This window comes from Carcharhinus amblyrhynchos, chromosome 21 (genome assembly GCF_965287045.1).
Source record: "Carcharhinus amblyrhynchos chromosome 21, sCarAmb.v2.hapA, whole genome shotgun sequence".
Taxonomy (NCBI): domain Eukaryota; kingdom Metazoa; phylum Chordata; class Chondrichthyes; order Carcharhiniformes; family Carcharhinidae; genus Carcharhinus; species Carcharhinus amblyrhynchos.
The window spans coordinates 49,891,933-49,910,256 of record NC_137344.1 but is presented as its reverse complement, the minus strand read 5'-3'; the positions used below and the strand labels follow the sequence as shown (position 1 = coordinate 49,910,256).

Below are 18,324 nucleotides of genomic sequence, written 5' to 3'. Positions count from 1 at the left end.
CAGTAGGCCGGAAGTGCGATTCGACCCGGTACTTCCGGAAATGGCGGCTTGATGGCGGAGCTGCAGAACTCGGGGCCTCCGGGCGGCAATGGCGCCAGTGCTCCCGGCTGCGGCGATAAAACCGCCAACAAGTGGGTTCGGCTGAATGTGGGCGGGACGTATTTTGTCAGCACGAAGCAGACCCTGTGCAGGGACCCGAAGTCTTTCCTGTGCCGCCTGTGTCAGGAGGACCCAGACCTGGACTCGGACAAGGTAATGGCGGCCCGCCCGTCTCCATGGTGACCAGTAATCCCGCTGGGTGGGAGCCCCTCCAGGAATAGCAACTGGGTTCAGGGCTCAGCGCCAGGACACAAGCTGTGCCAGTTCCTCTGGCTGCATCCAGCCTCTTTCTCCATCATGTCCCCAAATCTGGTCATCTTGTCAGCCACACACACTCCACCAGCCACTTGAGTCTAGGGACCAAGATTTTGGAACTGTCTGTTCTAGTGGGAGAGCTCTGGCTGGAGGTGATCAGATCAGTAAGAGGCAGGCAGCCCCTGTAAGGAGGCATTGCTGCTCTCGAACACATCTCCCATCTGAAGGAAAACCGGATCTTGTGTCATTTAAGCTGTGTGGCTGGTGGCAGAAATACATTTCCTCGGATGGTGATGGCTAACATGAGGGGACATAGCTTTAAATTAAGGGGTGGTAGTTATAGGATGGATGTCAGAGGTAGGTTCTTTACTCAGAGGGTAGTAAGGGCGTGGAATGCCCTGCCTGCAGCAGTTGTGGACTCACCAACTTTAAGGGCGTTCAAATGGTCAGTGGACAGGCATATGGATAACATTGGAATAGTTTAGGTTAGAGGGTCATTAGATTGGTTCCACTGGTTGGTGCAACATAGAGGGCTAAAGGGCCTGTACTGCGCTGTAATGTTCTATAACCAGCACTCTCATACAACTACAGTACATTCAAGCTTCGCTTTGGATTGTGTGAGCTACTTTCATATTGTAGTTTATTCTTTATTTTGTTTTCTCTCTATGTTTTACAGGATGAAACTGGTGCCTATCTTATAGACAGAGACCCGAGTTACTTTGGCCCGATACTTAACTACCTGCGGCATGGCAAACTGATCATTAACAAGGACTTGGCAGAGGAGGGTGAGAGATGAAAACCTGCTGAAACATGGGCCACCACATTGTCAGGGACTAATATTAAAATATTGTCATGAGTTGACTGAGCATGGGCAAGAAAAAATAATTTCCAAGAATAGACTTTATTCATAAAAATGTATAATTACATTCAATAACAGTTCACATGGAACATTATTAAGAATGTAATACAGATCGATTTCTTTCCATACAACATGTGGTACTCTGAGTTTCCTCCATACCTTTGCAATTACATAATATATGATATTGACAATATACATTCCATGACAAAGATACCACTGAGGGGTTTTACTCCAGCTCCTCAGTACACAATAGCAGGTGGCTTGAGACAGTGTTCTTTTCCCATTGAACCTTTGCAATGGCAGCCCCAAGCTTTTCTATGATTCTGTCGTGCATCCCTGTAGTCCTGGACGTGGAGTGTGCTAATCTGCACTTGGTTGTACATAACCCTTAATGATGGAAGACCAGCAGATTTGGGGTAGACCAGAGATAAGCTTTAATGAGTTGATGGTTCTCCAGTTGATGTTCATCTTGGTGTGTTTTCTTAGGAGCAGCTCACAGAGCTGCTCACAATGAGCCTTAACAAAAACCACTGCATCTCTTTCTGGACCTAGTTGCAAAGGCACATTCCAGGAGGAGGTCGGCAATGGTCTCTCCCCCGCTGTAATTGCCTTGCGTGTTTCCCTGGTGAGACTCTGGGTGTGCAGAAAGGATTTGATGGGGAGGGCCATTCTTAGCACTAGCCAAACTATCATCTTGGTGCTTGTTTGAAGTTCTGACAAGGAGGTGTTCTGCCAAATGACTTTGACAGCCTGCCAGGACCCACCAGCTCTTTTTCACACAGGACCTGGAGGACTACATGTGGACTACTGCCTGATGGACTTGTGATCAAAGATGCTTTTCTGCGTAGATTTCTCCACAAGGGAGAGGTGATCCAACTGGTAATGTTGCCAGACCCATTCTTTGCAACGCCAGAAACCAATAGAACCTCAGCATTAATCATACAGGGCAGAAAAGGCCCTTCGGAGCTTTAACCTACACTGACAATAACTACCACTAAAGTTGCACTAATCTTGGGGTCCGGGTCCACAGGACTCCTAAATCAGCCTCGCAGGTGGAGGAGGTGGTCAAGAAGGCGTATGGTGTACTGGCCTTCATTAATCGAGGGATTGAGTTTAGGAGTCGGGGGGTAATGCTGCAACTTTATAAGACCCTTGTCAGGCCTCATTTAGAGTATTGTGTGCAGTTCTGGTCGCCTCACTATAGGAAAGATGTAGAAGCTATTGAGAGGGTACAGAGGAGATTTACAAGGATGTTGCCTGGACTGGGAGGCATGCCTTATGAAGTTAGGTTGAGGGAGCTGGGACTCTTTTCCCTGGAGAGACGAAGGTTGAGAGGCGACCTGATAGAAGTTTACAAAATGTTGAGAGGAATAGATAGGGTGGACTCTCAGAGGCTATTTCCCTGGGTTGAAATGGTTGCTACGAGAGGACACAGATTTAAGGTGCAGGGAGGGAAGTTCAGAAGTGATGTTAGGGGTAAGTTTTTCACTCAGAGGGTGGTGAGTGAATGGAATCGGCTGCCATCAGTGGTGGTGGAGGCGAACTCGCTGGGGTCTTTTAAAAGACTTCTGGATGAGTATATGGGGTTTAATGAGATTGAGGGTTATAGATAGGTCTGTAGGTTGGTAGGTGTTGATGTGATCGGCGCAACTCGTGGGCCGAAGGGCCTGTTTGTGCTGTAGTGTTCTATGTTCTATCCCATTTTTCACCACTTATTCCATATCCTTGAATGTTGCGATGTTTCAAGTGCTCATCCAAATATATTTTAAAAATTGTAAGGATTCCTGCCTCCACCACCTTCCCAGGGAGTGCATCCCAGATATTCACCACCATCTGAGTGAAAAAAAATTCTCAAATTCCTTCTGAATTTCCTGCTCCTCACCCTAAAACTATGCCCCCTTGTGATTGACCCTCAACCGGGGGAAATACAGCTTCCAATTTGGTATGTCCAAACCCGTCATAATCCTTTACATCTCAGTCATGTCCTCAGCCTGCTCTGCTGTAGAGAAAACATCTATGTCTATCGAGCATCTTTTCATTGCTCTAATGCTCCATCCCTGGCAACATCCTAGTGATTGCTATGTACTTTTCTTGTGTAATCATGTCTTTCCAATCATGTGGTGACCAAAACTGCACACAGCACTCCAACTGTGGCCTAACCAATATTCTGTACAGTTCCAACATTACCTCTATGCCACGACAGATAAAAGCAAATGTCCCATATACCTTCTTAACAACCCTATTCACCTGCTCTGCTGCCTTCTCGGCCCAATCTGTGAATAAGTCCCCCAAGATCCACTTGTTCCCCTGAGACAAGGTGTTTAAGGTGGCACTTTTTTTTCATTAGCAGAGGCATAGAAAGTGAGACTAGGGGAATTCTACCAGAACTGTATAAAATACTAGTTAGGCTGCAGCTGGAACACTGTACAGTTATATCACTGTACAGCAGGAGGAACGTGATCACGCTGGAGGGTACAGGGGAGATTTATGAGGATGTTTCCAAGACAGGAGAATTTTAGCTATGAGTGAAGATTGAATAGGCACAGTTGGCTGACGGAAGATTTAATTGACGTTAATTGAATTTTCAAAAATTATGGGGACAGTGGATGGGGGAGCATCGAGTGAATAGAAAGGTCCTATTTCCCTCAGCAGAGAAATCTATAAAAGGGGGCACAGATTTAAAGTAATTAGCAGAGGGATTAGAGGGGAGCTGAGGAATAATCCTTTCATTCAGAAGATGGTGGGAACTTGGAAGTCACTTCCTGAAAGGATGATAGAGGCAAAAAACCCTCACCACAATTTTAAAAACTACTTCAATACATCCTTGAACTGCTGTAACCCACACACCAAGGGACCAGTGGGTGAAAGATAAAATTAGGCTGGATAGCTCTCTTTTTTTTGGTGTTTGTGTATCAAGGATCCACACACAGCTTGGTACAATCGCACACAAAGACAGCCATCAGGATGAGGACTACATTGGTTACGTTTGTTCTGTGTTTGTCTAAAGATTTTTCCATTGTGTCGCTGCAGATACGGTTCATTTTTAATCTCCAGATGAAGTGGTTTGGGTCGTCACTAGAATGAAGGAGTGGGCCGGACCTGCAACATCCATCCAAAAACACTGAAATAAAATAGAGATGGAAGTTATGGTCTGAAAGTATTGAATTCATTGTTGCCTCTAGAAGGTTGTAAAATGTCTAATCAAAAGTTGACATGTGGAGAGACAAGAGAGAATTTGACATGAGAGAATTCACCTAAAATGTTCACTCTGCTTTTCTCGACAAAGTTGATTGCTGAGTATTTCCAACACTGAGCATGCCTCTTGCTTTATAACCAGGCACCTACCTGGAGAGTGAGGCTCCCGCATGTTGAGTTTTTGATCTTATATGGACACACATTCCTTTTAATTTGATGCACATCTGTTACCACCACACCCCCCAAGTACCTGAGGAGTCAGACTTGACGGTGAAGGGGATAAAGAGTCGATTGTTCCAGTTTCCAAAGAGCATCAACTTATTCTTGCCACAATTTATTTTGTCTCCTAAGGCCTGTCTGAACTGGTGGAAATGTCCTTCAGTTTGCGCACTAACAGCAGGTCTGAGCAAAAGACATCGGCATTATCATTGTACAGGGACTGTACCATCACTGTGAAATTGTCATCTGTCTTACGCCTGCATCTTTCTTGATGGACTCTGCAAAAGCTTTGATGCACTGTACTAACAAGGCAGGCGATAGAGGACAGCCTTGCCCCTACCAGATTTGATTGGAATTCTTTCCAATTCCCATCCACTGATGTGAACATTCGGGTGAATGCTCTGTTAGACTTTGTTGCTGACATAGACTGGGACATTACTCCTACTGTGAACTTGCTTATCAAAGTGACAATGACTAAATTAGTACAATTCAATCCTAGCCAGGCTGAGTTTAGGATCGTGCATTAATAATTAGTGATTAAGGAGGTTCATTTGTATAATGTCGTTTGCAGCCTAAGGACATCCCAAGATACTTTAAGGTTGGAAAACTGAGCAGCTGATTTATGTACAATGAGCTCCCACAACAATGGATATTGACCAAATTGTTGGTTATGGATAATATTGGTCAGGACTCAATCTTTTACATCTACCAGAGAGGGTAGATGGAGCCTTGATTTAACATCCCAAAAGGCAGCACCTTAGGTGGTACACCCTCAGTACAATGCTGGAGTGTCGGCCTGGATTATGGCCTCAAGCCTCTGGAGTGAAGTTCGAACCCATGATTCCCCAAAGCACAGGAAAGTGTGTTAAGCACAGTGCCACAACTAATGCAGGAGGTCAGTTTGTAGTATGCTGGAGCACATGTCAGCATCCTATAAACAGCAAATGGCCTGTAAATCTGGTGTAGATGGAGAGAGGGGTGTTGGACATTTTAAAGTTGCATGTCCACTGTCCAAAGAAAAGACTGGAGAATACGATTAGCAAAGGGCTATCCCCCAAAATTGTTTGGTTTAATAGGGCAACAGCCACTTCTGATCCCAGAACGCTGGCTCTGGGTATTTGAAATAAAAAGTGCTGCATCACCCAGTGCTAACAACCTCATATTGAGAAACACACAATGTACTGAGCAAGGTAATGCAGTGAGTTGATTACGAAGCTTGAGTGATGCGCTCAATCTTCAGGGAGACTGAATTTAATGAAGACTGAGGCCATTGAAAAGGTCAAGACTTGATTGCACAAGTTAACAGAAAATGCATTTGCCTTCGAAATATTCTGACTGCCCTGGTGTGCCTGAGTTAACTAGATTTAAGTTGAAGAATCGTGCAGAAAACCTTTATCCCAATACACATCAGTTGCTTATAACAAAGGAAATGACTGATTTAGGTGCCATGAATGCTCATTGAAAACAGTAGTTTTATTTTTGAGGTGTGGAGTTTGGTTTGGGTTTCGAAGGGCCTGATATCATGGGGACTGATGATACTCTGTCTAGTCTGCTACAAAGGATGATATGAAACAGCTAAATTTACATTTTTACCATTGCTTTAGAAACCTGGGACCAAATTTTGTCTGATTGCAGAGATGTGTTGCAGTCTGATTTTGATTTTTTTTTTCAGAGGGAATCCAATTTTCCTCTGCATTCCTGACCCAACACAATTATCATAGAATCCCTACAGTGCAGAAGGAGGCCATTAACCCATCCAATCTGCAATGACTCTTCTACAGGCCATACTCCACTCTGTAACTACAGCATTTAGCATAGCCAATCCACCTAACCTACACATCTTTGGACACTAAGGGGCAATTTAACATGGCCAGTCCACCTTACCTGCAAGTCTTTTGATTGTGGGAGGAAATCTCACAATTGTCATTTAATACCTGATCCTACTCTCATGGCCACATTCCTGTCCTTGGCCTGCTGCAACATTCCAGTGAAATGTTCCATAGATTACGAGAGGCATGGACAGAGTGGATAGTCAGAAGTTTTTTCCCAGGGTGGAAGAGTCAATTACTAGGGGACACAGGTTTAAAGGAGATGTACGAGGCAAATTTTTTACACAGTGAGTCGTGGGTGTCTAAAGCTCGTTCCTGGGGGAAGTAGTGGAAGCGGATATAGTAGTGACTTTTAAGAAGTGTCTTGACAAATGCATGAATAGGCTGGGAATAGAGAGATATGGTCCCCGGAAGGATACTGAGGCAGCGGTGCTAACCTGTGCCACCATGTTGCCCCTCTGGCCTTTTTGAAGACGAGGAATGCCTAGTGTTCAATGCACTCCAGACCCTGCTGCGGTCAGGTTCCCATTTTAACTGAGGCTAGAAAATCACATTTACTCCCACATGCATTTTTGTCTGGTGGTGGAGGATTTTGGAAGTCCATTTAAAAACATGCCAGGTTTGAGAGTTCAGGAAGAAAATGAAAAGCCTCCCGAAGAGTCAGGAACATTCTGAAAGTTAAGTGTACAATGTTTACACGTTCAGATGCCACTGGGTGCTGTACTGTAATGTAGATGTGCTTTCAATGCAGTGATTCATCATCAGGATCTATCAAGTAAAGTTAAGTTGATTCTTAGATTGATCAGTATTATGTAATTGTTCAGATGCGTTACAGTACTTTTCCAAAGGAGAAAGTATCATAACATATTAAATGTCCTCTGCTTTCGTGTTTTGGTGCACCTGCTCCCCCTCTTAATTGTTGGGCACAGTGCTTTGAAATAGAAGTTACTGTCTGTTCTGTTAGTGGAACTGGAAGCTTTGATAGCTGTTCTAGAACAAAGAACAAAATCAGCCCGGGAAACAGGCCCTTCAGCCCAACGAGCCCGCGCCGCCATCTCAACACCACCAGTCCCCCTCTCCACCCACGACCCCTGAGTAATGTTTTATGGCCATCCAGATTGAGGGAAACTGATTTAGGGACAATTTATTCCTGCCAATCAGCCTAACAGCACATCTTTGGGGTGTGGGAGGAAACCGGAGCACCCGGAGAAAACCCATGCAAGCACGGGGAGAATGCGCAAACTCCCACAGACACCAGCCCAAATCCATGTGTCTGCACAGCAATCAGCGATAGTCACTGAGCTGTCGTCTTGCCCAGTATCTTGTCCAGTTTAGGCACACACTAACGACATGAAGCACTAGGCCAGTCTCGAACAACCAGGAGCAGCCCCAGTGCGACCCATTACGTATATGCCCCTCGGACACGAGGTGGACCGACTTAAAACCTGAGAATGAAAAGAGAAGGTTTGGATGCGTTTCAGAGCTTCAGCTCAGCAGCTGGTCTTATTGATCAAGGTTTTTTAAGCTTTTATGAACAGATTATCTTTGTGGGTTCTTTTATTTTTACAAAGCTAATCAACTTTTAAAGGATCACAACTCCTTTTTCCTTTGACGTGGAGACTCCCTGATGAAGGAGCAGCGCTCCAAAAGCTTATGATTCCAAATAAACCTGTTGGACTCTAACCTGGTGTTGTGAAACTTCTTACTCTTTTTCCTTTGTTTTTAGATCCAGTATCTTTGATTGTGAGTTTGAATTCATGGCCTTCTTAAATTGTTAGAGGTTGAATAATTTTCTAGTCATTTTAAAGTAATTCCCATCAATATTGCATGGTTTCTGAGAACTGTACATAGTGTACACTGGACGAGTAACTGTGGGGGTCATGGGGAAATGTGAGTATGGCATGAGCATGTGAAGTGACATGGCGATTGTGGGGGGAATATGAGGTAGCAAGTAGATTTGGCACAGGGATGTGTGGTGGCATCAGAAAATGGGATGGCATGGGATTGAGACACATGGTTTAGGGGGCATTTGAGTGGTGTTGAGAGCTGGACTGGTGTGTTGAAGAACCCAGGTGGACCTTCTAACTGGTCCTCCGCCATATTCGTACTCCTCACGCATTTAATTGTCGCTTGCAAAATGCTGGGCAAACCCGATGCCCATGCGACAATCCCTCGCAAAGTCACACGTGGGTCGGGTATGCAATTTGCAAGCTGCAAAAGTGAATAGGGTGGATTTTCCTGTGTCCAGATGAACATTCAGCCTGTGATGTCTGCCAAAAATCAGAATTAGAGACCTGTCTCACTGAATGCGAAAGCTGGTTAGTTATCTTGCTGATCTCACAAACGTAGAAAATAGAAGCAGGAGTAGGCCATTTGGCCCTTCGAGTCTGCTCTACCATTCATTTTGATCAATCAAATTCAATGTCTTGAACCACCTTTCCTCCATATCCCTTGATCCCTTAAGCACCAAAAGTTATATCTAATTTCTTCTTGAAATCAGACAATGTTTTGACCTCAGCTACTTTCTTTGATAATGAATTCCACACATTCATCACTCTGGGTGAAGAAATTTCACCTCACGTCAGTCGTAAAAGGTTTACCCTTTAGGGATTATGAGGAAAGTAGAAAAGTTATACTTTAAACATACCAGATGAATTTGGAAACCAGAACTAGAGGGCACAGCCTCAAAATAGGGGCGGGGGGGTCAGTTTAGAACAGAGTTGAGGAGGAACTTCGTCACTCGAAGGGCGGTGAATCACTGGAATTCTCTGCCCATTGAAGTGGTGGAGACTACCTCGTTGAATATGTTTAAGTCACGGGTAGATAGATTTCTGATAGACAAGGGAATTGAGAGTTATGGGGAGCAGGCGGGAAAGTGGAACTGAGCCACTTCAGATCAGCCATGATCTTATTGAATGGCGGGGCAGGCTCGAAGGGCTAGATGGCCTACTCTTGCTCCTGTTTCTTATGTTCCATTCACCTAAATAAATTGCTCTCCCCCATTTCCGCAAAACCTTGAATCTCTTTAAAACTGCATCAGTGAACTTACCCCCAACAGCAAATCGGTCCACCTTTTGGTTTGTGAGGTTGTTCTACCTTAAGCTTGAGTTTTCCTGTGTTGCAGAGATGGAAACCAGTACAGGCATTGAGTGAGGCTGGGCTATTGAGTATACTTTGGACATTGGATATCTCTGCGCTGTGTGCCATGATTTGGTAGAGCTGGGGAAAACTGCCTTTTTGGTATAATTTTGTGAGGCATGTTTGAACTGATGCCAAGTGCTCACTGATTTTGTGATCCAGTTGCTGGTGAAGTCAGGTGCTGGCTGAATATTTTCTAATATCTGTTCTATATTTCCAGGAGTATTGGAGGAGGCGGAGTTTTATAACATTGCATTACTTGTTCGGTTGGTCAAAGAACGTATTAGGGACTTGGAGAATAGGACTTCACAGGTGAGCCCGTCTGGCCTTGACTGTTTGTTCATTTATTTCATCAGAAACTAGGTATTGGAAGCCTGGGCTTCTGACAGCTCTCTGAAAACCAATCTGTGCTTACAAACATGGTGTTAGCTGAGTGTGTGGCACACATTACTGAACCGAGAACAGTGGAGTGCAGTTTGGAATAGAGATTCTGAAAATAATTCATTTACTTTTGTACAAAAAAGTTGACAGTGTCCTTGTAAATTCACAAAATGTACAGTCAGCACCTTATGTAATCTTTTGGGGTATGTTTGGATTTCACCAATAAAAACAGCTTCCCCGATGCACAGTCTAACCAGACTCTCTGAAAGGTGGGAATGTCCTTTATCCCTCTAATCATAGACCAAAGCAAAACACCAACTTGCTAGCAGAAAGGCAGGCTCCCATCTTTTGGTTGGAGTTGATAAATTTCCAACGCTTCCGGACCCAATGACAACACAGTCTAAACACAAGCGCAGCTATACTTTCAGTAGCTGAATGAGAGTGACATGCATTGGCATTAAGGCAGCATCTGACCAAGTGTGACATGAGGGAGCCCTGTAAAACTGGGATCAGGGGGAAAACTCACCACTGACTCGAATACTACCAAGGACAAAGGAAGATAATTTTCGGAGGCCAATCATCTCAGTTCCAGGTCATCGCTGTAGGAATTCCTATGGTCTGCATCTCCCCTTCAGCTGCTTTGTCATTAGCTTCACTCCAGTGCAAGTTCAGATGGGACCTTTGCTTGTGATTCTACAGTGCTCAGTTTCAATCCCAATTCTTCAAATAATTAAACAGCCCTTGCATATAAGCAGCAAGGCTTGGATATCATTCGGGCTTGGAGTAATTAGTAACAATAACAGCAACAACAGCTTGTATTCATACAGCGCCTTTAATGTAATAAAAAGTTCCAAAGTGCTTGATAATGTTACCAAACAGAATTTGATGCTGAACTCTATAATTAGGACAGATGATGGAAAACTTTGGCCAAAGGAGAAAAGAAAAGTGGGGTTTAGTCTATTTTTGACTGTCTGCTTTATACATTAATAAGAATGCTTGTATACTTAACTGTGAAATGTCCACTCTATAGGGTCCAGTTAAACATGTTTACCGTGTGCTACAGTGTCAGGAGGAGGAACTAACCCAGATGGTTTCCACAATGTCGGATGGTTGGAAATTTGAGCAGGTACCACCTTAATTATCAATTATTGTTAACTAGAGAGCAGCAGTATTGACTGGGTAGCTTGTTGAAACATCAGCAGACTGTGCAGCCGAGTTGTGAGGGTAAACTGAAGGTAACTGACTTGTATTGGGAATTGGAATCACAGCAGATATTTACACTGAGCTGGGGGGGTGTTTTGAGGTGTCAGGATTCTAACAACTTAAAATAGGAAAAATTTGGAGATAAACACAAACCCTAACAGGGTCAATGGTTTAAGCACTGAAAGGCAAAGATAAACAGAATAAAGTTGACATAGAGGGTGGGGAATGTGTGCAACAGACTGCCAGGGAGGCAGTGAAAAGTGGACAATTAGCAAACTCAGTTGAAAATGTGGTAAATATTTGGTGAAAAACACAACTGAGCATCATGTGAGGCAGAGTATAGTCTGAATATCTTTGTCACAGGGCGGACTGCATCTGTGGTCCCTACATCCCTGTAATATGTAACATGGAAATAGTCCTTTATCCCTCTATACCCCCATACTGCATAGGTGGGAGTGGCCCATGTCATTCTGTAGTCCCCTGTTAACAGTGTTCATTTAACCTTTGCATGTTCTGCACTCGGTCTATTGCTGTGTGGAAAGGAGGATTATATTGAGATGCAGTTCTGCAAGGTGATATCACACACAGGTTTGCTAATGAGAAATTCCTCCCAGCTATTTTAATTCAATAGGATCTGTTTGTTATAAAGGGTGCTAAATGCCTTTGAATAATAGATGAGAACACAAGTGGTCATCCATGCGTAGCATGTACGGGGTGAATCATGCTGCGTGGTATTCGCAAGTGAATAGATTAGGTGTTGGCATACCAATATCATGTAGTGTGATTTCAACGATATATTACTGTGTAGGTACAGATCCTTTGTGTATGGGTGAGATTATGTTGCTGAATGGATGACTTTGTGTTACACACCAGCTAGTAAGGAACTGTCAGTAGAAGAAACGTTTTGCCCCTGGAAGCGCAGCTATTTTTATGTGCTCGTTTTTAAATACTTTCTTTAGAGTTTGCGCCCCCCTGTGGGAGAGTTTCAGTAGTCACCGTGAGCAGGGAAATTGAATATGTTTCTGGTTTTCCTACAATAACCAGCATATTCTTCTCCCGTTGTGTAATTTGTAATTACTTTTCAAGGATCTTCGACATTTCTTCATGGTTGAATTTTTCTGGCATGTCTGCAAAAAATCATAGCTTTCCCATACCATCTGCTGTCATATTAGATGTGCAGGCAAGCAATGTTTGCGAAACAAGAACAGTGGACACTGGAAAAGCTCAGCGTCTATCAGGAAAGAAACAGAGTTAACGTCTCGAGTCCTTAGACTCCTTGTCAGAACTGAAGGGAGGGAGAAAGCAGAGTTTTTCCAGGATTCTCTGTTCTTGTTTCAGACTCCAGCATCCACAATATTTTGCTTGTTTTAGTGTCTCTGAGCTACTTAGTTTATATGCTCTGTCTGAGGCCAGAACTCTCCATTCACCTGACGAAGAGGGTAACCCCTCGAAAGCTTGCGAGTATATTATCAAATAAATAGGTTGGACTAAAACCTGGTGTTGTCAGACTTTTTACTACTTAGTTTGTACCATGGGTGCACTTCATTGTTTCATCTGAAGATGGCACCTCTGACAGTGCAGTTCTCCCCCTGCCGCACTGGGAGAGCAGGCCTGGATTTTGTGTTCATGTTTGGAGAGGTCTCCCACTCAGATGGTAGCAATATCTAATTATGGTGTGGGAGAAAGCTTCCATGCACTGGCAGGCTATAAGGAAGGTGTGTTTAGTTGTACCTGGTGGCCCATTGTGCACATTGCTGCTAATTTAAATTCTGCATTCTCTCTCAGCTCATTAGCATCGGATCCTCCTATAACTATGGCAACGAAGATCAGGCTGAATTCCTTTGTGTTGTCTCCAGGGAGCTGAATAACTCGACCAATGGAATTGTCATAGAGCCCAGTGAAAAAGCCAAGGTATCGCTCTGCCCTCCATTCATCTCTAATTCTCTCTCACCTGCTTGCTCTCACCATCACAAGACATGCCAACCTCGTGCAGTCAAGTTGAGGCAGTTTGAGATATTCTTTGCATTTTGTTGTTACTGGTTAGAATGTGGAACATACAAATGTGGAGCCAGGCGGACCCCTGGAGAGAAGCGATCGGGGGATATTTTGACACAGTGGGGTTGAAAGCTACCAAAACAGTTGGGTTTTGTTTGACCTACCAACTCTCCTGCTCCTAAAAAATTCTAATGAACTTGTCTCCTGATGTTTTTGGACGCAGATTCTGCAAGAGCGAGGCTCAAGAATGTGACCTTACTGGAGCGTAATTGCTGTTTACATTCTGAACCTTGAAGGGATGTTCCACTTGCTGGGGACACCAAATCTTTGCCATACTCTGACACCGGCCTCGATGCTTTCAGTTCACACAGGCCTCCTTGATCAGTGGGCTCATTTTACTGAAGAACTCGACCTTTCTGCCTTTCGCTTGAAGCCTAAGAGAGGCTCACAGCTCTTCTCTCAAGAATTAATTGTTAAAGCTGCCAAATTTCCCTGTGTTATGGTTTGTTGTTGTGTAATATATATTCAACCAATGCATTTAATTGCCTTCGATGGACCTGCGATGTTGCTCATTCCTTGGTGACTAGGAAGCCGAGCCACAGTTATTTTATTGTGTGTGCTTTGTGAGAATTCCTTTGTGTTCTTCCTATGGACCATTGTTTGCATGGATTTCACTCAATGACTTTAGGGTGGGTTTTGAGGGGAGGGGAAGGATGGAGTGTTGTAATTATTGAGTAAACACTTAATTATGTGATTTTTTCCACAGTTCTTGTTGATGTTTTTTTCCTCTCGCATAGGGTCACTGTACTTTTGAGACAATGATGTGATGATTAAACCACTCAATATTGCCACTGAAATGTTGTGCTGTACTTAGAGAAATTTCAATCAGTGCCTGTTCAAAATGTGCAGAACACCCAGCCGTATATTTGTCCCCTCCTTCCAAATTTGGGTTTTGTTAGTAAGGTCACTTGAATCGCTGTAACACATTACAGATCTGTAACTGTACAACATTGGGGTACAGTATTGGTCTGTCATTATATAACACCGATACAGTATTGGGTCCAAGTTTGACACTATGACACGGGTACAGTACTGATGGGGACGGCTCTTTCACTGTGTAACTGGGGTACAGAACTGATGGATACAGGTCTGTCACTTTCTAACGCTGGGGTGCAGTACTCGTGGGTACAGGTCTGTCACTGTGTAATACTTGGGTGAAATACTGCTTGGCACAAATGAATCACTATAAAAGCAAAATACCATGGATGCTGGAGATCTGTTTGGAACAAAGTCATATCAGACTTGAAACGTCAACTCTATTTCTCTCTCCACAGATGCTGCCAGACTTGAGTTTTTCAAGCACTTTCTGTTATTATTTTAGTTACTATAACATGGGTATAGAACTGCTGGATACAAGTCTGTCACTTAATGGTGCAGTCCCATATTGGTGGGTACAGGTCTGTTACTGGATAACATAGCCGATTTGTACCCAGCAGTACTGAACCTATGTATAACACTAGGTACAGTAATATTGAGTATCACTAACAAAACCTGCTGATTACCAGCTATCTCCCCCAAATGAGAATCAGTAGTCCATGTTGAAAAGCAATTGGAAGAAGCAGAATCTAGATCCTGTACAATGTTCATCGGCAAGAATGGCTCTGTAACTCCACTACTGACAAAACTAACCGAATCCTAGAGGACATACTGGGTCTGCAGAAGATACTAAGGGGACAAGCAGGAGGGAACCTCATCCTTACCAATCTACCTGACAAACCTGCATCTGCCCATGACATTAGCGATAGGAGTAACCACTGCGCACACCTTCATGAGACAAATTCCTGTTTTGACACTGGGGCTATCCTCCATTGTATTGCGTGCCGCTGCCATCGTGCTAAATGGGATAGATTTCAAAAAGATCTAGCAGCTCAGAATTCAACATCCATGAGGTGCTGTGGGCCATCAACAGCAGCAAAATTCAATTACAATCAAGGCCTGCCATACCCCCACTCTACTATTATTACCAAGCCAGGAGGTCAACCCTATTTCAATGAGGAGTGTAGGAGAGCATACCAGGAGCTTTTTAAGTTACAACACAAAACTACTCGTATGCCAAACAGTGGAAGCAGCATGCAATAGAGCTAAACGCTGTCACAAGTAATGTGTCACATCTGCAGTCGTGTCACATCTGAATGGTGTGAACAATGTAACAACTAACAGGAAAAAGAGGCTCCACAAATATTCCCATTTTCAATGATGGGAGAGCCCAACTCATCAGTGCAAAAGATGAGACTGAAACATTTGTAATAATCTTCAACCAACAGGACCGAGTGGGATCCAGTTCAGCCTCCTCTAGAGGTCCCTCGTATCACAGATGCCAGTTCTCAACCAAGTTGATTCACTCCACATTATATCAAGAAACAGCTGAAGGCATAGGATTCTGCAAAGATTATGGGTCCTGTCAACATTCTGGCAATAGTGAAAAAATGCACTGGAACCTGCTGTGCCCTTAGCCAAGGTAGTCTAGTTCAGCTACGATGCTCGCAGTTATCCAACAGTGTGGAAATTTCCCCAAGCATGCCTTGTCCACAAAAACAGGAGAAATCCAATATGGCTTATTAGCACTCCATCATTCTACTCTCCACTGGCAGCATAGTGATGGAAAGGGTCATCGAAAGTGCGCTATCAAGTGGCAATTACTCAGCAATAACCTAGTCACCAATATTCAGCTTACGTTCTGCCAGGGCTAGTCAGCTCATAACCTCATTACAGCTTTCTTCATAACAGTTTAAATATAACTGTAAAAAATGAAGCAGCTTAATTTTTAACAGTTGAACAATAATGCAAAAATTAAAGTAAACAAATCTAATTTCTAAATGAACACTATTTCAGTTCCAAATAAGCAACAATCCTCAAAGTCAAATGCCACTTCCATGCATACTTGCTATAAAGTGGGTTAGCAGCCTTTAAAGTTTTTAAATATATTAGTCACAAGTAGAGCATACAGTAACACTGCAAAGAAGTTACTGTGAAATTCCCCTAGTCGGCACAGTCCAGCACCTGTTCTAGTCAATGCACTTAACCAGTACGTCTTTCAGAATGTGGGAGGAAACCAGAACACCGAGGAAACCCATGCAGACATGGGGAGAATGTGCAAACTCCACACAAAGTGACCCAAGCCAGGAATCAAACCTGGATCCCTGGCGCTGTGAAGCAGCAGTGCTAACCACTGTGCTACCATGCCACCCACCTTGAAGCGTTCAGAGAGATTTTGATTTTCGGGGCGGCTTACAGACTTGTCTTTAAACAAATCCCAATTAGAGACTGAACTTTAAACTGAAATTAATCTAGCAACCAAATCCTTACTACCTCACTGTATAAAACTGGGTACAGTACTGGTTGGTACAGGTCACTGTATAACAATGGGGTATAGTATTGGTGTGTACAGGTCTGTCACTGTGTAACACTAGAGTACAGTACTTGCGAGTACAGATCTGTCATGGTATAACACTGGGGTACAGTACTGGTGGGTAAAGGTCTGTCACTGTATAACACTGGGGCTCAGTACTGGTGGGTCCAGGTCTGTCACTGTATAACACTGGGGCACATTTTCCACTTCCATTTATGATTGCAGCTCCAACTGCATTTGAAAGCTTTGGCACCATTCAAAGCAGCCCACTTGATTGGCACCACAGCCCTTACCGCAAACATTCACTCCCTCCCCCACTGGCACACTGTAACAGACGCATCACAGCAACTTGCCAAGGCTATTTCAACAGCAGCTTCTAGGCTTGCAGTATCTACCACCTACAAGATCAAGGGTAGCAGATGCAGGGGAACGGCGCCATTTGCAAGTTCCTCTGCAGGTCACGTAATATCCTAACTTGGAAACATAATCATCGTCACATCAGTGTCGCTGTCAAAATTTCCCACCAAACATCACAATGGGTGTTCCTACCCCATAGGGAGACAAGCAGTTCAGGAATGCAGCTCACAGCCATCTTCTCAAGGGCAACTTATAATGATGGGCAATTAATACTGGCCTTAAAGTAAGTCATTGACAGAAGCTGTTCAATATGCTCTAGTGTTTGAGTTGTATCTGTCTTTATCAAATTATTAAATGCCTCATTATTGATTGAAGTCTTAACAGCATTTAGCCAAACACCTCACAAAAAGTTTTCACAAAAAGGACATGGAGGCTTTGGAGAGAGTACAGAAAAGGTTTACCAGGATGTTGCCTGGTATGGAGGGTCTTAGCTATGAGGAGAGATTGGGCAAACTGGGGTTGTTCTCCCTGGAAAGACAGAGGATGAGGGACAACCTAATAGAGGTGTATAAAATTATGAAGGGCATAGACAGGGTGAACAGTGGGAAGCTTCTTCTCCAGGTCAGAGGTGACAAACACAAGGGGTCACAAGTTCAAGGTTCAACACAGATGTTAGGGGGATGTATTTTACACAGAGGGTGGTGGGGGCCTGGAATGCATGGCCAAGCAAGGTGGTTGAGGTGGACACACTGGGATTGTTTAAGATTTAGCTAGATAGGCATATGAACAGACTGGGAATAGAGGGATACAAATGAGTGGTCTAGTTGGGCGCATGAGCGGCACAGGCTTGAAGAGCCAAAGGGCCTGTTCCTGTGCTGTATTGTTCTTTCCCCTAACTGTGGATGAATCCAGTTAAAGCAATGAAATACAGACAATATACAGTAAAAAGGGCAGTAAAACAGTCCTGGGGTATATTCCTTCCTGATCACTATTGTACTCAGAAAAATAACTGATTAAATCTTTAGAAGTATACATCTTTTGACTTAAATTTTTTTAAAAAGTTGTTTTTGTTCTTTCTTCCATCATTTCTGAGTGTGCTGGATCGATTTCCCCCAGCCCAATCAAGCCACAGTAGGTAAATTAAAAATTGGGCTAGGTACCAACAGGAACTGCCTGATTTTCCTTTGTTATTTCATCAGTGAATTTTTGCCCTTTAACCTCAAGGCACGATGCTGAGCCCAGTAACAATATACATCTTCCCCCATTGTTAATTAACTAATGAAAAGGAATTATATGCGTCTCAGTGCTGTTAAAAATGGTGCTTCTCTCCACTGACAGAGCCATTCTATTCAAATAAGTAAAGAAATCCTCTGCCAACCAACAAA

The 18,324-nt window shown here is 43.6% G+C and overlaps 1 protein-coding gene across 1 annotated transcript; it reads left to right on the top strand.

Annotated features, from left to right (window-relative positions):
* The first annotated feature begins 31 nt into the window (after positions 1–31).
* On the top strand, positions 32–14,030 carry LOC145356421 (BTB/POZ domain-containing protein KCTD2-like). Its single transcript, XM_080209134.1, has 6 exons — positions 32–252; positions 1,031–1,139; positions 9,815–9,906; positions 11,006–11,101; positions 12,964–13,089; positions 13,397–14,030. The coding sequence occupies exons 1-6, from the start codon at positions 52–54 to the stop codon at positions 13,424–13,426; spliced, it is 654 nt and encodes a 217-aa protein (XP_080065260.1). The 5' UTR covers positions 32–51; the 3' UTR covers positions 13,427–14,030.
* Positions 14,031–18,324: the final 4,294 nt, after the last annotated feature.